At 38.0% G+C, this 20,456-nt stretch overlaps 1 protein-coding gene across 1 annotated transcript in view; it reads left to right on the top strand.

Annotated features, from left to right (window-relative positions):
* CCDC141 (coiled-coil domain containing 141) overlaps window positions 1–20,456 on the top strand; it is a 176,436-nt gene that overhangs the window by 64,819 nt on the left and 91,161 nt on the right. The window contains exon 9 of the mRNA XM_040972003.1: window positions 8,993–9,109. Coding sequence (XP_040827937.1) covers window positions 8,993–9,109 — 117 coding nt within the window. The remainder of the gene's footprint in view (window positions 1–8,992; window positions 9,110–20,456) is intronic.

Here is a 20,456-nt window from a genome sequence, read left to right as displayed (position 1 = left end):
TTTTGTTATCATTGTTTTTCAGATTTAAAAATGGGCACTTATTTTACATGAAAGATGAACAGCTGCTCTTCTTTTAGTTCTAACAGCATCTTATTTTGCATGTAATCTGCTTCAATAATGAAAATCAGAAGCAGCTTGGAGAATTTTGTGCATAATTAATTATCTTGGCAAGAAGATTTATGAATGTAATTTTTTCAATTGCTCCGATCAGGCCTAAGTGAGATAAACAAATACATTAAAACTAAGTTTTCTGTGTCTTTTTTGTACAAGATAGTGTCAATCGCATATAGGAAAATTAATGACATGGGGCAGTCTCTTTGTAACACTAGATCATATTTATTGATCACAAAGTTTGGGAGTGGTGGCCAATAGAATTTGCAAATTTTGTTAGTTTATGATTTTAACTCAATGTGTTTAATAATCAGGCAATGTATTGCTAGTAAAATACATTGAAAGTGTTATTTTTTATGTCATAAGAACAGTTTTAAGACATCATTTTTATATTTGAAAGTCAGCATTATACACACACACAAACACAGAGTGGGAGGGAGGGAGGGAAGGTAGAGAGAGAACCGTTAGTCTGTCTTCCATTTGCTAGATCTGAGGGTTCACTCTCTAAATGAATGCAACTACTGGAGCTGGCCAGGCTGAAAGCAGGAAGCTGGAGCTTTGTTCAGGTCTCCCAGGCTGTGCAAAAGCCCAGGAATTTGGGCCCTCATTGCTACTTTCTCGGACATATTAGCAGAGCTGCATGGGAAGTGGAACAGTAAGAACATGAACCAGTCGAGAATACCAGTCTGTGCCTAGTGGGCATCTATAAAATTGTATGCATATATATGGATATGAGTGTGTTTATGTATAATATTTTGTATATGATGCCATCCTATAGCTAAGATTTAGAATTTGAATCGCTGACCAGCTTAAAATAGTACTCATGTGAGAAACTTACAAAGTATGAATGTTAAACTTTCAAACACTGTCTTCCATAAGACCAAAATAAGGCTTTGATTAATTTGTCACGTTCATATCTAAAAGTTCAACTCAGTAGCAGATATAAATGACTGATGAATCATTTAGAGATTGAAATATATGACAAAACTTAATTTGAATACAAAAACTGTCTCTAGAATTCTCATAAAAGCTCTTTGGTAGTAGATATAGAGTTTCTTGATTTTTTTTATAGAAGAAGCATACAGTTTTGAAAGCAATAGTGTTTATTCTAATTAGGATGCATGCTAGGAGTCGTTTTGGTGGCACTGAAAGCATCAACCATAGAGGACTCTGGCTAGAAGGCATGGATAATAGTTTTAACCATTACATCTACTAGCAATGAGGTTTCTTTTTTAAATTATGGGTTTTTTTAGATTTATTTTTTCATTTTTTGTTGCAAAGTCAGATGTTCAGCGAGGAGGAGAGACACAGAGAAGATCTTCCATCCAATTATTCACTCTCCAAATGACCACAGCAGCTGGAGCTGAGCTGATCTGAAGCCAGGAGCCAGGAGCTTCTTCTGGGTCTCCCACGTGGGTGCAGGAACCCAAGGATTTGGTCTGTCCTTGACTTCTTTCCCAGGCTACAAGCAGGGAGCTGGATGAGAAGCAGGGTTACAGGGATTAGAACCAGCACCCATATGGGATCCCGACACATTCAAGGCAAGGACTTTGGCCACTAGGCCACTGTGCCAGGTCAAAGCCCCATCAATTTTAATTCATTTTATGGGGATGTTTGCATATAAATGATATAAATTGAACATTTTAAAGACATTAAACCATCCTGAAAATTTAGCAGTTACTTATATGATGGGGTTCTGTCTCCCATTTCTTTCATAGACAACTAGGGACTGAGGCCCAAAACTGAATAAAATTTATTAAGCTGTATTCTGGGGTGGTATTATGAAGCTATCAACCGTTGAGCCCACAAACTACCCCTGGAATGCACTTTTCTCCCTGCCAACTGGGATATAATTAGATGTAGATCAGCTGGCGTGGAACTCTGTTATTTTGGGATTTGCATGATTTAGCTTTATTTTTGGGAGGGAATCACATTACCAAAACTCTGGATGAAGCCACTTTTTTTTTTTTTAAGAAAAATTATCACTGCTGAGGGAATTCCTTCCAGTGAGTCTAAAGCAGCACTAGAAATAAAACAGGTTCAACAATATCTACTGCACTGTGCTTCCACTGAACTAAACCTCTTTCCTTCAGTAAGTAGTTGGAAGTAGAGGTTCCATCTAGAGTCAAAGGAGAATTGGCAGCAGTGTTGGGCTACGAAGAGTTCCCGTGTCATTCTTTTTGAAGTAAGAGTCATTTAGGAATGCGGATTTTGCCTCATGATAAACTAAACATTTTGATTTTCCTACTGTCCGTCATCAAATAATTTAAATTTTTATAATACTAGTTGACTGCAGCAATTCATAGAATGCTCTCAAATTCTGCAGAAGAAAAGTATGAACATTTTCCTCTGGAATCTGAGACTAAGTCCAATTGCAATACAAAGTTCAGTCCTACAATCTTTTTTTTTTTCCTTTAAGGGTCTCTGCACAATACCCTAGTGGCTACAGTCCTTGCCTTGCATGCACCAGGATCCTATATGGACACTGGTTTGTTTCCTGGCTGCTCCACCTACCATCCATCTCCCTGCTTTTGGCTTGGGAAAGCAGTCAAGGATGGCCCAAAGCCTTGGGACTCTGTAGTTGCATGGAAGACCTACAGAAAGCTCCTGACCCCTGCCTTCAGATCAGCTGCGCTCCAGCTATTGCAGCCACTTGAGGAGTAAATCAGCGGACAGAAGAGCTTTCTGTTTCTCCTTCTCTCTGTAAATAATGACTTTCCAATAAAGAAAAGATTTCTATTTGCAAGTCAGTGGGAGCGAGAGTGACAGCAAGCAAGCCAAGAGTTCATCTAGGTCTTCCCCAGGGGTGGCAGCATCCACTGCTTTTGTAAGACCATCAGGGAATTGGATCAGGAGTGGAACAGCCAACACTCCAACCAGTGTCCATGTGGAATGCTGGCATTGCAGATAGGAACTTTACCTACTGTGCTGTAACCCAGCCCCCATCCCAATCATATAAATACAAACAAAAACCTGATCCACATTTTTTTAAAAGATTTATTTATTTTTATTGGAAAGGCAGATATACATAGAGGAGAGACAGAGAGGAAGATCTTCCATCCGATGATTCACTCCCCAAGTGAGTGCAACGGTCGATGCTATGCCGATCCAAAGCCAGGAGCCTCTTCCAGGTCTCCTGCGCAGGCGCAGGGTCCCAAAGCTTTGGGCCATCCTCTGCTGCTTTCCCAGACCACAAGCAGGGAGCTGGATGGGAAGCGGGGCTGCCGGGATTAGAACCGGCGCCCATATGGGATCCCGGGCGTGCAAGGCGAGGACCTTTAACCACTGCGCCACCGCGCCGGGCCCCTGATCCACATTTTTAGCAGTAACTTTTCTTTGCACCATAGTTTTAAGACCTGTGGTGTAAGCGTCAGCTACCACAACTTTTCCTCCAGTTCTGTACACTATCACCCAATGGTATAATTGGATGTTTGAAATGTGATTAGTTAACATCACAGCCCACTTCACTGAATTGCCTAATGCAAAAATAAAAATTAGGTTTCTCTGCTATAAAACAAAACAAAACAAAATGTGGGGGAGGGATTCCTAAAATCTTATGGGAACTAAAATTGTTACAGTACTAATATGTCTTCCGAATTAAAGGAGATTGCAGAATTGATATCTGTGACCATCAAGTATAATTGAAAATATTTATTCATATGTATTTTTGGAAATTTTAAATTTCCAGTGAAGAGACTCATAAAAATCCTCCAGTTAGACATATATAGATAACGGTTGCTCGCTCTATCAGTTTTTTCTTTTTTGTTTTTTCACCTTTGGTCTCTAATATTAATTGGCTATTTGGTAAGACTTGTTCTGCAAATGGAAAAGAAAGTAAAACTTTCTTGCTACTAGCTTGCCTCATCCAACAGAGTTTTAAATAAAGATCGAGATGTAAGATCAAATCTCAAATCATAAAACAAATCAGTGGTTTTTGGCATTCAGATGCATGCTTTGGGCTGCAGTTCAAGTACACATGAGTTCTTCATGCTCAACCATCAAAGAGCATGTTTGATTGCTTGTTTTCTGCACGTTTTAGTCCTGCTTTAGCACGTATTTTCTAGGGACTGGAGTTCTGTCTGTGCTTGTCCTCACCTCTGGCCATAGCTGACCTCTTCCTCTCAGGCATTCTCTCTGATGGGTCTGACCTGCACGAATGTGTTTTTCTCTCAAGCATAGTCACCATTACTGGACATAGAACCTGTTTACAAGATCTAACTAGGTTTCTGTATCCACAGCCTTGCATTTGGCTTTTACTTGAAGAACATCCATAAACTCAGGCTAAGAATCATTTCTGTTCTCAAGGTTCCTTTGTTTCTGCTAGTGGAGATGATGGGTAGTGACACTGAATTCCTAGAATTTAAGAGCAGGACCCAGGCTTCCGGATGTCTCCCTTAGCACTAAATGTCTTTGTCTGCCCTGTATCAAAAGGGATTCACTGGGACTGTTCCAACTGGCTTTAACAGGTTCTGATCAAGGAGACTTGCTTCCTAAATACTGAATAATAGATAATAACCTTGATGTCCAGTGTTGTCCTGAGGTGTTTTGGGTAGGGAAATTTCGGGTTTGACTAGAACATAATTGCTCCCTTTACATAACCCTCCAGACCAACTAGAACTCATCTGCCGTCATAATTCCATAAAGAACATGACGATGCTGACCAATCAAAGGAAAAATATGAACTCCACTGAGCAACTAGGAACTTGGACACAAGCTGATCACGGATATCTCAACCCCATTTTCAGTGTACACGAACATTCATCCCCTAACACCTCAGGGAGCTCAGCAATTAAATGTTAGCTACTGGCTCCTTGTTCTGCGCTTTGCAATAAAGCACTGCTTTCTTCCACTACTCTAATGTCAGTGATTGGTTTGCTGTGTGCGGCGTGAGCAGAACCAATTTGGCAGTCTTACAACAATGCCTTCAGTATGGGGTGTTGATTGGCAACCGAAGAAAAAGTGCTGGCCAGGGCAACGTGAATTCTGACAACAGTGCTTCTGCCCAACTCATGGGACTTTCCATTTGTGAATCCGGGAGAAATGGGTAACCTGTCTGGGTCTCATTTTCCTCCTCTCTTAATAAAACAAATACCTCCATTACAGGAAGTGGTAAAAACTGGATAGGGTGGCATTGTGTACTGCCTAGCTTTGTACCCGGTGGCTGTCTGCAAAGGTCTCATTTTCACTACTTCCCTCTTGTCTCTAAAAGGGTTGCAGATAGGGTTGAAACAGATTAATCCTGCCTAGCCCAACACCAATACCTTTATTCTTTCTAGATGTTTCTGCACCAAATCTCTGTGCATCTTGATCCCCTGTTCCTGCGGAAACTATGAGTCTTGTCTAATCAAAACTGGAAAAAATGGGTGTTGGGGGAATTCTTTTCTTACATCTGCTTTCTCTGTCTTTTATTTAGCCAATGAATTTCTTTGAAAGGAGCATCAGTTCTACATCCTTGCCCTCCACTCAGTGGTCTATAAATGCACTCTAGTTCACATTTCCTTCTATACCTCTCTTCATATCATTGTTTTAAATTGTCCTGAATTAAAACTGAGTGCTTAGATCTATGTTAAACAGATAAGGATGTTCTAAACATACTTGAACAGCAGAAGCATTCTATGAAAATATAATACAAACAGCTATGCAGTTTCTGTATTTTCTGGTAATTGCATTAAAGAAGTAAGAAGGAAATAAACGAAAAGTTTAAAGTTACATAAAAAGTAAAAACACTATTTTTGTTTAATGTGACACATCTGCAGTATCTTAACAGACAATCCATGCTAAAATTCTTACCGAGATATTTTCATTTCTTTTTATATTAAGTATATGAACTCTGCTACATTTGGACTGATGAAATTCCAAGTGCTCATTGGCCCTGTGTGGTTAGTGCTGTCATGTTGGACAGTGCAGCTCTAGAAGGCATGACCAGACTTCCCTGGCATTCTTCTGGAACATTTAAGCCAGCTTTTGATTTTCACTGAATGTCCTCAGTTGCTTGTGGGCTGACTTCTTCTCGTTCTCTTATCAGCATCTCACAGATATCACCTCCATCCCCAATTGGTGCCTTTTCCCCAAGTAGAAGATCTGCCCCACTTCTCTGCCTTGGTGCTATCTTCTCTGGAAATTGAGTAGCTAGAATGTCATATCAAACTGATGGAATGAACATGAGCACATTGTTTAAGTTGAACGGTTGGAACTGAGAAGGGAGAGGAGAATGCTCTCATTTCCCACTGTAATCCATCATTGTTCAGTAAGGCAATTTCCAGTGTGTACTTTGAAAACTTTCTTCATTTCTACCTGTCAGTAAAACCTGTCAGTTCATGTTTCCATCCTTTTGCAGGGATCCTTTTGCATGTTCTACTGCAGTGTCCTGCTAGATTACCTACTGTACTTATCACTCAGGCTTTTGGAAAGCAGCTGATGTAATTTAAAAGCTTCTAGAAACTATGCTTAGAATATCTGTGCAGCTGTCTGCAGTAGCTGTTGTGGTATATGCAATGACTGATTTGCCGGGGCAGAGTATTTTGCTGGGCATGCTCTTGGTTATTTAGAGTGTCTTACTTAGCATCAGAAGAACTCTGTATCCCTCATCAAACGTGGTAAATCTGATCTCCGAGGCTGCCCATGTGTGTGACTGTTTGGTGATGAGATGTGACGCCCTCAGAATGGTTGACATACTTCTGAATCTTATACCAATTTTTTTTAATGTTTCCTTTGAGGGCACCTATGGTGGCAAAACTGTATAGCTCTAGATAATCAGCATGTTTAAACCGACAGGTGTGTGAGCACGGATAAACTGAATATCATGTTGTTCTTTATGTTCTTTTAGTCTTATGGGAATACTATCTATTGGGGATTCAAAGTGTGTTTGACAAATCCAGGAGATGAGGTCACTGGATTCTATTTAAAAATCAAAATGACTGGGTCCCTCCCTGCTTTCAACACCATGGACATATGTTAGATGACAAGTTTTTGAGTCACTGAGTTTAATAGGATCATCTGAGGGCTCAGGTTTCTCACCTGTTTTTAGAGATTAGTGAACACCTGTTTGTACCCATTTTTCTTTCACTCAGATTCTGTATTAATTTCTCCTGTTAAAGCATTCTTGAGATTTCTACGTCTGCCACTGCAGTGAAGAATAGATAACTCATTCCCAGATTTAATAAAACCAATGATCTTTGAAGTATAATTAAATTCATGGTCCACCTGACCTCAAAGAAACAAATACTTCTAAAGTTATGTGTTAATGTGGGTTCTCCACATATTTTGTAAGAAATTATGTTCTCTTGTAAAAATTATATACACCAATGAGAAAATGTGAGTTTTGGTATACTTACTATACTGACTAACACTCACCTTGTGTATGATCTACTTACATAATTCATGCATAAGACATAGATTGCCAAAAATTCTGAAGACAATGAGGTGTATGTCACAAGCAAAGTGAAATAAGCACAGTCACTATTGTTCTGTTGTTTGTACGGATAATAGGTGAACATGCTGGTTAGCAATGACTTCCTATTAATCGGAAGCTTATTCTGTATCTTACTGCTTATTCCGTGCTGGGAAGCTAAGAATTGTACAGATATTTTGCTCTTAGTAAATGTTGTGATGTTAGTTCTGTAATGGTACTGTGACCACTAAGTGAGCTTCTAACTTCTGGGTTGGGGTGTGTGTGTGTGTGTGTGTGTGTGTGTGTGAGTGTGAGATGTGCGGTGCTGTCCACTTATTGTAAGCAACTTCAGATCTGATTCCACTTTTTCATGGTCTTTTGTTTCAGTTGTTTTCCCCAGCTGAAGGCCTGCAGAGAAAACTCAGAGTGCAGGCTAGACACTCATGGTGGAGAGAGACAGGGCGCCTGTTTCTGCTGTGTGATTTTTAATGAGCGGTCTTCAGGTTTTAAGTCATTACCTCCAATGACAAGGCTGTGAAACTTTGTATTAGTCAGATGTGGTTTCAGGATGTAGTGGGAAGAACATGCATGTTGGAATCCCGTAGATATAGGGATGAATCGGATGCTTACCACTGGCTGTATGGCCCTAGGTAAGCTACATAAGCCATCCAAAACTCAGCTACCTTAACTCTGCTATGGTGATATCACAGTTGTTAAGGAGTTCTTGAGAAAAAATGGTGATTTCCCAAAAGCAAGCAGCAAACGGTCTAGTCTATCGTGGTTTCTTAAGAATTGATAGCTACAAAGGGAGTCTGAGGATAATGTTTTATACAAAATCTGAGGATCAAAATCCAATTTCCTTTCATTGAAATATGAAATCTGTAACCCATATCAAGTCATGGCATCCCTTTAAAATGTCCAACTCCTGCAATTTTTTCTTTTGTTTTGTTTTTTAAAAAGACACTGTAGATGGAAGTATTGTCAGTTAAATCTATGTGAACTTGAGTGAAGCCCTTGGGCACTAGTAATGTCAATGGAATCTTAATAATGTCTTTTTTTTACTTCATGAACAGATTTGTGGCAATTACAGCTGACCACATGTTTTTATTGCCTTTTTTATAATAGGAAATACAATTCTATGCATTTTATTTATGAGAGTCATATGAACCTATGTTCATTACCATGCCTATATTCATATTTATTTTTGTCAGGGAAGTAAGATGTGCTTTAAAATAATACATGGTTTAGGAGCTGCTGGAAGATCTGCACAATTTTCTTCATGTCATGTAGTATACCATGCTGATAACTCAGTTTTATGCTTTTCTGGGATCACTTTATTTTTTCTCTTACACATGTAGAGGGTGAAATGAGAATGGAAAATTTTATTAATGCATGAGATTAATTTATCTAAAGAGGAAAAAGGTCAAGAAGGTTTTTTTTAAATTTTTATTCACATATGTTGATAATTTAAACCTTTTGTTTCTTATTTAGGTTACTTGTTGGTTTCAGAAAACTATAAGAGATTTACAGGAACAAAGTCTAGGTTCATCACTTTCAGACAATGAAGAACTGATCCGTAAACATGAGGAACTGGTTATACAAGCAAAGGTAAGAGAAACATTAAGAAATAGTTGGAAATGCATGGATTTCTCTTAAATGTGCATCTGTGAATAGGGGTGAACAACAATAACAAAAACTCTAATTGAATATTCCACTATTTACATATAAAAAATCCTGATAGCATTAGATAATACCACTGCCCAAACAGAATACTAAACAGCAGTTTCTATAGCAATAATCATAGTTTTTGAAGAGTTACTATGTGACAGGCACTACAGTAAATATATGAGATACTTTACTTCTCACAAAATAGGCATTGTTTTTCTCATTTTATGAATCAAAAGAAATAAGACAAAGGCTTACAAATGCAAAGAATTTGACCAGTGTAGTATATCCTATTAGTAGCAAGTGTTAAATTGCGTTCTATGTTTTTTTCTAATTCCAGAGCCCAAGCTCTTGAAACAGCATTTTCTAAATAAAAATTTCTAATTTCCTAAAAATATTTTTCTGAATTTAACTCTTGCTATACTATCGCTTTTATGACTGCAAGGTATATTTAGACGCTGTTCATATTTGCATTTCTCTAGTTTCTTGATTTCCTTCAAGTTTCTCAGTACCAGCTGGATAAGCATGAGGTGTGTGGAAATGGAGCAATGAAGTGCTGGAAGGGAAAGGAACAGTACAGTAGTCTGCAATTCCTCCTCTCTCCATTGTGGCCTGCTTATTTTTGTTTTTAGAATTCACTCATTCTTATATGTAGGTCTGTGAATGCTTTTCAAGTTTCTCTCCAGATGCTCCATATAGATTTGAAGGAAAACAGAATTCTGTCATAGTAGGTAGATTCAGTGAGCAGTGAAGACTTTCATCACCATCAAGATTTAGAGAAATTGGGGAATTGATAGTTGGAAATTCCAAAAAGCAATGGGTTCATTCGATTGGACAGCAGATGGAAATAGGGAAGATTAAACTATTTTCAAGTCTGTGAGGATGGGAATTGGAGTGTGGCAGGGAGGCAGTACCCTGTATTTGTTCATACTTACACCTCCTTATCAGCCAGTATTACTTTAGTTTAGTTCTCAGCTTCTGTTGGGAACCAGCAATGTGTCATAGGTATTCAAGTGTTTGTTTAAAATATTTAACTGAATAACACAAGGCACAATTACAAAAGACTGTTGACCCAGTAGTGGTTGATCACTTTTCATGTTTTTAAGGTAACATGTTTGGTTTAGCAATTAAAGAGGTTATATTTTATTAAAGTTACATAGCAGTTATTATTTATATATCAAACTGTGAGAATTTTCTCAAAATCTTTAAACACTGATAACAAAAATAGCCTTGTGCATAGGGCACACTGTGTCTATAGCAGTTTGATAAAATGACTACTTCCTTGAAAATGAAGAAACAAAATGGGTTATTCACACAATTTGGACGTGCCTTGGGTTATATTCACTGTACGTGTGGAGTCACTAAGGTTCCTTACAGCCCAGGAGATGGTCTGGGTAAAGTGTTTGTTAATAGATGACTTCATTTCAGGGCAGAGTTTCTGTCAGAGCTTAGACTTCACATCTGATACTCCTTTGTGTTCAACTAGAAAGCCATATCGATGTTCTTTCATCATTATCCCTAAGTCAGAAACATAGAGATGTAAGAAATAGCTTCTAATGACCATTTTAAGAGTCATTTAAGGTTTTCAGAAAAAATGAGCCCAAGGTATCAAAATTTATCACTTAATCTCCATACTCTCGCATACCCTTCCTTATTATCACCATCACCATCCTGTCTTCCTCATTACGATCCCATGCAGAATTCCACTGCCTCTTTCTCCCTCCCTTCCTCCCTCCCTCCCTCAACTCTTGACAACTACCAGTGTATCCACTGTCTCCTGGTTTTACCTTTTCCAGACTGTCATATAGTTGGAAACATACAATATACCATGTTTTCAGATTGACTTCCTGGACTTTGTACTTAAGCTTTTTATATGTCTTTCCATAACTTGAGAGTTCATTTCTATTTAATGTTGAATAGTATTCCGTTGCCCTATATGCCACTTTATTTGTCTATTCACTGACTGAAGTATATCTTGGTGGCTTATAAATTTTGGCTTGGCTCTTTTTACCCCTATCTCTGTTTCTGACTCATCTTTCAAATAAAATAAAAAAGATTATAAGTTCATTATAAATATTTTCCTATGCAATATCCTTTAGCTGAAAAGCATTCCATTATATGAATGGAATACAAGTTGCAGTCTGACACATTTTATTTTTACAAAGAATTTAAGCCATATTAATATTCAAGCAAATTTTGTAAAAAGGGGAACTAATTCTGGTTTCATGTCCTTATGTTCCAGACAAGTGTGTCTGTTTCCTTTAGAGTCCTGGACCTCATGTGGACACTCAATGTGTCCAAATTATTTTCAAGTTTAAATGTGCTTGGACAGTAAGGCAGAAAACTGTTATTTATCAATAGGATCATCAAGGCTAAACTTAAAGAAAATAGCTGAAGCACCATGAGTGCAAAGTCATCCTTCCAGAGCTGGCTAAAAGGAATGGGGTTGGGCTGGACAGCAGAGAGTGTGTATGACTCCGCTACAAGCCACCAGCACCTAACACTGTGCCTGGTGTGTAAGAAGGCTGTTGGATGAACGTCTGTTCATCAAGTCCATTTGCCTACGAAGAAGCATCCTTTCAGTTTTCCTTTATAACTCTTTGTGACAATCAGCTTCCTTTTATCCATCTATTGTCTTAATTTTTTTTGACTGTCAGAGTTACACATACTGTTTGGTTCATTGTAAATATCTGGCTTGGGCTCTCTCTTGATTTTAGTATTTCCCCCTTTGTTCCCTATCTCCACAGTCCTGTTCTCACAGGCACAATGTATTTGTCTATTTGAAAGTTAGAGTTAGGACCCGGCATGGTAGCCTAGCAACTAAAAGTCCTCGCCTTGCACACTGCAGATTACATATGGGCACCAGTTTGTGTTCTGGCAGTCCCACTTCCCATCCAGCTCCCTGCTTGTGGACTGGGAAAGCAGTTGAGGATGGCCCAAACCTTCCTCCTTTCCTTTCCTTTCCTTTCGTTTCCTTTCCTTCCTTCTTTTTTTTACTTTCCTTCTTTCTCCCTACTTTCCTTCCTTTCTTGAGTTAACATTTGAGTTAATGCATTTTAAATTACATTACAGTCAAAACCTTAATTTCTTCAATAAATAGAAAGATCCTCATTCAGCAGACATATAGACAAGGACTATGAACAACAAATAATATCCATTTCATTCATATAAAAGCCACTTTAAACAGTGCAATGGTGTACTAGTTGTCATATTTTTCAGGTACATTCAGGTATACAAACAAAACCACATGAGTGTAATATTATGGATAGACAAGTCATATTCATAAAAAAGCAGGTCAAATTGTGAATTTTATAAACTTGTATTACCGTTGTTGGTGATTGTGCACCCCCAGCTTTATAATTGCAGCTATCTAGAATACGGTGACAGGTTACCTATGTTTTCTTATGAGGCCAACCAAAAACCAGAATAACCAGTTCTCCTCTGCATGTGCAGTTGCTCAAAAACCTGAGATCTTGACAAATTTTACTTGTCAAAGATGAGATATAAGAATAGCTCTCCATTTATTGGAGAAGCCAGGGGTGGGATTCTCAGACCCAGTCCAACATCCCAGAGACCTAGGAGGCTATAGGTGTGAACCCTGGAATCCAAAGGCTGATGAGCCCGGAGTCCTGATGTTCAAGGCATGAGAAGAAAACCACATCCTTCCAATCTTGAAGGGGGAAAGAGCTTTCTTCTGAGTGCTTTTTATAGGCCCCAAGCTGGTTCACTCACTCACCTTTCTGGAAACACACTCAGACACATTTCCAAACAATGTCTTATCAGGGTATTAGCTATTTGTTCTGCCTAACGTGAATCTAGTGTCCTACATATAACTGAAACTACACCCATCTCTTCCTTCTTGCTGCAGATGTGGCTTTCCTCTGCTGTAATCTGAACATTTTTCCTCCTCTAATATGATTACAGTTCAGGGGATTTTTAGCTTTCAGAATTTCAAAACTCAGGATTGTGGCATTTCAAGTTGCATCTTTTGGGATTAGAATCAGCAGTATTCTAACTCATCCCTTTCAGTTGAGTAGAAGGTAGAACTCCTGAGTACAGTGAATTGTTTACTTCATAACCCTGTCACATTTAGGAAAATGTACCACTTTGAGGGGTCTCCATTGAATGGACTCTGGACTGTGATTTGTTTCAAGATCTAGTTCCCTGGATTGAACGTCACCCAGCTCAGGTGGGGAGGATTGAGATGGACATTTAAGAAATGCGTAAGTTGGCTTCCTTCTCTCATGTTAGCCAATCCCCTGGGCAGACTCCTGGGTGATGCTAATGGTTCTGCTCTTGAATTGGTACTGGGTTAGGGTTTCTATTTTCTTTCTGAAAAGATGGACAAAACTTTGACTAACAAGGTAAGGAGAGAAAACATTACAGCCAGAAAGTTGTTCCCTGACGTATCTCCAGCATATGGCATCTAATCACATGACCCTGATGTGTTTCAAACTCCTTTTATTTCAAAAAGAAGTATCTGTGATCTATAAATTCTACTCTCACTTACCTGACTTTTGCAGGAAGGATTAACATATGTAATGTATCAGGCCCAGTACAAAATGAAAATATGGAAAGTTTTCATTAAAATTATTGAGACTTTCCCTATGCATAGAGACAGAGTGTTAAACCAAAGCTGTGCTGTGGGTGATTGTTAAGGTCAGTTGTCCCTAAGGCTGGTCATGTTCACAGTGAACAGCTTTTGATGCTTAGACATTTTCCTTAGTACATTATTTAACCACTTTTCACCTGGATAGCAAGTTTTCTAAACAAAACAAAACAGTAAAGTATATGCATTCAAAATAGGGAAAGAGAAATTATTATGAAGGCATGTTCATATTCATAGTTTATATTTTAATTCTTTCTTCCTTCCATGTTGTTATGGGTTTGGAAGTAATGACTTGGAAGTTGGTGCTATAATGGGTTGCATCTATATAGAGAAAAACATTTGCATTCATGCTGTGTCAATCTGTAATCTCGGGTGCACCTGACTTCTCATCCTCACATTCATCACCTATAAGGAGAAGCTTTAAAACCCAGATGCAAAAGAGGAGTGGATAAAGAAACCGTGGTGTATCTACTCTATGGAATACTACTCGGCCATTAAAAAGAATCAAATTCTATCATCTGCAACAAAATGGTTCTGACTAGAGACCATTATGTTCAGTGAAATAATCCAATCCCAAAAGGACAAATATCATATGTTCTCTCTGATATAAGGCAACCTTATTGTAAAATATGAAGTTATTAGATATATAGGTAAACATATATATACATGTATTATCTAGAATATCCATGAAAGGTAGGTTAATATGCCATGATGTGGACACACATTGCAGTATGTGTCTCTGCTTCTGAGTAAAAGATGGACTCCTAACAAAACTGTTAAATATCTCTTGACAATAGAATGCTAGGCTTTATATCATTCTCTATACCCACAGTTTCAGAATACAGTTAAATAGCAGAATGATGGACTTGTGGCTATTGTTGAGGGACAAAACTGTTGTTATAATATAGGGGAAAATGGGGCAAAGAGGATGCAAGAAGGTGGAAGGGGAATCCCTGAGCCTAAGGAACTGTATCATGAAAAATAAAGAATGTATTTGAAAAAAACTTAAATCAGAAAATATTTCTAAGAACTCACTCTCATATTAAAAGTGAATATCAAAAGTTTTCAATGGTTTTCATCTGTAGTTATTTATTTTAACATGCATTGTGTTTGGAAGGCAGCGATAGAGACAAGAAGAGGTCTCACACCCTTTGGATTACATTAGCCACCCCTGGACCAACTGAATTGGGAACCTGGAACTCCATTTGAATCTCCTGTGTGTGGCTCTCAATGGCTTAAATGCTTGGGCCATTTTCTACTGCCTTCCAAGACACAGTGTTAGGAAGCTGGTGCTGCATGACAGCGCCTGCCTCATATCTCGGAGTTCTTTAGAAAAAAAAAATCTTATCGCTTCTTTTTGGAAAATAATCTAATTTAGCTGTCTTCAAAAAAGAAGCATTCTTTTATCCTTTGGATCTGTTTGGGTGTGTATATGAGGTAAGGCATGAGGATGTTCCTTTTTAAGGAAGACTTAGAGGACATAAGGTATCAAGATTAGAATTCATTAGTGAAACTCATCTCAGTAATCAGGTAGCACACAGAGGGTAGGTGTTTCTGCTACCCACAGCCAACATGAACAGCAGGGATCCTGTCTACATGGCTGCTTAGTCTAGTCAATAAGTTATTTCTAACCATACTTTGTATCATTTTGATGGAATAATTCAAAACAAGAATTATAGCAGATTTCATAGCTCTTAATAAATATGATCAATATCCTGTTCAGAATGTGTATAAATAATTAAAATTTTTTAATATACTCTTTGCAGATACTTATTTTAAATTATACTCTAAGTAATTTTCCTTTTGCATATATAACAAATAAAGAAGTAGCTGACATGGGTTATTAAAAGCCCTTCAGAGGAAAAACTGAAATATGTTAGACTGTAGCTTATATAGACTTGATGACCTATTGCTTTCTTTGGAGGTCAGAGTAAGTTGTATGATTTTCTATTAATATGTAAACAGGTACTTGCTTAGTATAATTTCTCCTTGAGCTGGCATAGCCATTCCTTTCACAAATTAGAAACTACACTCATGGAGGATCTGCCTTCAGAAGCAGGCCTGACCTTCTGTGACTTTTGCCCTTTGGTTGAGCTGAGGCTCTTTTTGTAGTTTGTGTCAAGTAGGGAAGCGTTCGAGTCCATGGGTCTTGACCCTGGCTCCACACTGTACTCAAATTGGAAAGTTTAGAAAAAAGTCCTGAAATCTCCATCTTCTTCCCAGAGAACCCATATAGTTTAGGGACAGTATCAGATATTAGCTTTTTTCATTGTCAATCTTAAATTGATGGTTTTTATTAAAAGGAAGTTGCTTTAAAACAAGCTAGAAGTTGTGGCAACATCATATTCATCTTTTCACATAGACTAGCAACTCTTGCTGAAGCCCATTGCTATATCTTTGTTTTAGAAGAGGTTTGTGGACACCAGTTTGCCCCACTCACTACCATTTTTCATTATCAGCTCCGCTCCCACTCTTTGTTTTACTCACACTGTTGGACAGTCTCTGTACATCTCTGTCTTTTGGATCTGATGGACAAGTGATACTATCCTAGTGAAGTAATAGCTCATCCTGATTTGTGGTTTAGATTACGAAAATGATGTAAGTGAAGACAAGGATATCACTTAGTAAACATTGCCATTTGAAAGGGGTAACTTTTGGTAAGGCAGAGTCTCTGTTCTCAATAGCTTCCAAAGATGATGATGTCATTAATAAAGTCCTTGCTTACCAATAATATACAACATCATAGGAGAGAAGCAAACTGCTGTGGAGAAGCATAGTTTTCAACTTAACTACTATAGTTCTCACATTCCTCAAGCTCAAGATTTAAAGCCATCTCCCTGATTCATTGTCTACTCTGATTTTTCCAAGTCATTGAAAATGTTCTCCAGTTGTTGCTGAGTGACTTCATAAATTAAATTTGTGATCTAGGCCCAAAATAATGTTATTTGGGGATCTTTAAAATAAATCCAACTTTATATACTGCAGAAACTTTACATAGTGGAATAAACCAAATTTAAATTTACAAAATAAATATAAAAGAAGTATAGCGGAAGCTCTTGCAAGTTTATTTGAATAAATTACATGTATCATTGTCATCAATAAAGCTGGTAAAAAGAAGGCAACTCTTTAAAATGTTTATTATAATACATCATTATCTTTAAAAATTAGTACATAAAACTAAACAGGAAAAATTAAATTCACTCATAATGTGTGGTCTTTAGGGAAATGAGAAAGAAATAAATCATATGTGTAAATTGAATAGTCCAAAACTACCCGTGTTTATATAAATCCATGTGCAGATATATACATGCATATGTATGTATGCATATTTACATATATATGCACACTATACAGGTGCTTCAAATGATATTAAAATTTTTAAACTTATTTGGAAGGCAGTGGGAACAGAGAGTAAGATATAAAGACAGAGACAGAGATATTCTTCATCTACTTGTTTATTTCTTAGATGCCTGTGAGAGTCAAAGATGAGCCTGACTGAGGCCAGGAAAAAGGACTCAGTCTAAGCTCCCAGGTGGGTTGCAGAGATCCAGTTAATTCAGCCATCACTTGCTGCCTCCCAAGATGTGCTTTAGCAGGAAGCTGGAATAGGAAATGCAGCTGGGACTCAGACCCAGGCATTTCAGTAGAGCAGCATTTTAACTGCTGTACCAAATTACCCACCCCTTTAAATGGATTTTAGTGATTATATACTACCAATACATGTAGCTATTATCATTCGCTATGTAAGGCAACAGGACATAGTGTTTCAGAGTGTGGCAGTGGAGTAAGTGGTCCCCTCCCTGGCAGTGGGTAGCACAACAGATGTGTGCAAGGGACATGAAGTCTCCGCAGTTCAGCCTTCTGATGTAACCTTGGAAGTGGATTCCATTTTCTTTTTGTGAAAAGTGGAAATAACTGTGCAGACCTTACCCTGTTGTGAAAAGTAAATGTGTTCATATGCAAAGGCACAATAGCCTAGCACAATAGAAGCACAACATGACTAGGGATATTCTGTTTTGTTCAAATTGTTAAATTTCTGTTTTTTCCTCTTTTTTTCTTAAATTAGCTTACCCATCTTATTATGCCTTTTTGGTTTATTTCTTTGAAAGGCTGAGTAATAGGGAGAGAACTTCATCTGCTGTACCCATACCCTAATGTCTCCAACAGCCTGGTCGGATCAGGGGAGAACTAGGAGTCTGGTGTCCCACACTGGTGTCTCATACAGGTGTCCCACACTGGTGGCAAGAACCAAAGTACAGTTGGGTCATCGGGAAACCGGGTCAGCAGTGGAGGCAGGACTCGATCCTGGCTGCTGCTATAGGGCAAGAGGGATCCCAAATGGTAGTCTAAGTGACTGTTCCACAACAGTTACACCAACAAGTGTTGTTTTTAAATATTAGTAAAATAACTATAATAAATGCTGACCATTAATTATATTCAGTAAATCTATGGTTGGGGACCTAAGTGTCTGCATTTCTAGCAATCTCAAGTGCAATGTTGATGCTTCTGGTCTCTGCTTTATATTCCATGTAGCAAAGGTTATGGAAATAACTGTATAACAAAAGAGTGTATATAACAGATTCAAAATACAGGGTCATTGTTAGGACATGAAAGATATAATTCTAAATAAAACTGAATTTATTGAAGTGTGGACTCGATATCTAAGATGAGGACTAGGCATCATAGACTGCAGTAACTTTTATTGATGCAGGTGATTAGAAGGTAAGAGATAAGCATTTATATTTTATCATAATATTTTTAAAAGTAGGAATATTCCCTCCTGACTTTTCCTCATGTTAAATATTTAGTACAAAAGGAACTACTCATAGGTCTCCAGGACAGTTCATGAGTTTTGAATAAATACAGAGTTTGTATAATCACTCTTGCAGGTATTCCAAATATTTTTCAATTGTTCCACAAACATTGTGAAATGGTATTCTTCTCATTGCTGTACCCATCAGTTTGTAGAAAAAAAATCTGACTATTATTATTCAAACTTTCATTTGAATCTCAATTTATTCATGAAAGGCAGCTTTTAAAAAATATTAATCATTGTGCAAGATTTTGCTTCAGTAAATTGCCTCACATCCTTCTTAAACAATATCTGCAAAATGAAGCAGGATCTGTGCTTTCCTAATGTTTCATCTAATTTAAAAAAACAAAGTGGGGTCTGAATTAGAAGTTAAGACACCTGTGTTGGTGTGTTTCAATTCCTTTGCTTTCATTTTACTGAGTAATTTGTTTTACTTGTCTGATTTTATAATGAACTTCCCAATTAAAAAGCAGATGTCTTTTTTTACAGAACATAAATTAGAAACAGTTTTATTACCAAACTTGCAAAATATATAGAAATTTTATTGCATTTGTCAGTAATTATTGGGAAAATCCACACAATGATGGGATGTCCATATAGGGAAGCTTAATTTTGATTTAACATGCAGATTAATTTAAAGCTTAGTGAACCAAATGCTTTCATTTGCAAGAGATATTAAAATTTGGAAATCTTTCAGAAATATTTATGCCCATCTAAAGTTAAGGAAGCAAATAAAAACTGTTACACTCTATGATCGCTAGATTTAAAGATACCTGCTGTCATGTTGGTCGCAAAATTTTTATCAGCTCATTCAATTCACATGCTTCAAAAGATTTTTTTTTAAGATTTATTTATTTATTGTAAAGTCAGATATGCAGAGAGGAATAGAGACAGAGAGGAAGATCTTCTGTTTGAGGAGTCACTCCCCAAGTGAGCGCAACGGCCAATGCTATGCTGATCCAAAGCCAGGATCTAGGAACTTCTTCCGGGTATCCTACACGGGTGCAGGGTGCCAAAGCTTTGGGCCGTCCTCGACTGCTTTCCCAGGCCACAAGCAGGGAGCTGGATGGGAAGTGGAGCTGCTGGGATTAGAACTGGTGCCCATATGGGATCCTGGGGCATTCAAGGCAAGAACTTTAACCACTAGGCCACGCTTCAAAAGATTTTTAACTTTACTTACAAAAATTCATTACGTATCATTTTTTTATTTAATAAAAATTCTCACAAGTTTTTTTTTTTTTTTAAAAAAAGGCTTACTTATTTTTTTGTTGGAGAGTCAGCTCTACAGAGAGAAGGAGACAGAGAGAAAGACCCTCCATCTGCTGGTTCACTCCCCAAGTGGCTGCAATGGCCATTGCTGAGCCAGTCTGAAGCCAGGAGCCAAGAGCTGGGAACCCACTTTGGGCCTCCCAAGTGGGTGCAGAGTCCCAGGTTTACGGTCATCTTCTACTGTTTACCCAGGCCACAGTCAGGGAGTTGGATGGGAAGTGGCGTAGCCAGGACACAAACTGGCACCTACATGGGATCCTGGTGTATGCAAGACAAAGACTTGAACTACTAGCCTACCATGCCAGGCCCACATGCAGGGTTTTATAGTTATTGTAATGCATTACTATCATAATAACAACAGTGAAATTGAGTCTACTTTTTTAAAAATAACTTACCTCAGAGTGTTTATTGGAGAGAGAGGGAAAGAAAGATCTTCATCTGTTGGTTTATTCCCTATAATAATCATCAGGGTTGGACTGGGCCAAAGCCAGGAGAAGCTTCATTTGGGTTTCCCACATGGGTGGCAGGAGCCCAGTTACTTGGGCCATCCTTCACTGTGTTCTTCCTAGGCCATTAGCAGGGAGCCGGATTGGAAGTGG

This window comes from Ochotona curzoniae, unplaced genomic scaffold (genome assembly GCF_017591425.1).
Source record: "Ochotona curzoniae isolate NIBS_2020 unplaced genomic scaffold, NIBS_Ocur_1.0 contig_2210, whole genome shotgun sequence".
Lineage (NCBI taxonomy): Eukaryota > Metazoa > Chordata > Mammalia > Lagomorpha > Ochotonidae > Ochotona > Ochotona curzoniae.
Note: the sequence above shows the minus strand (reverse complement) of the source record. Positions and strands in the feature narration are given on the sequence as shown.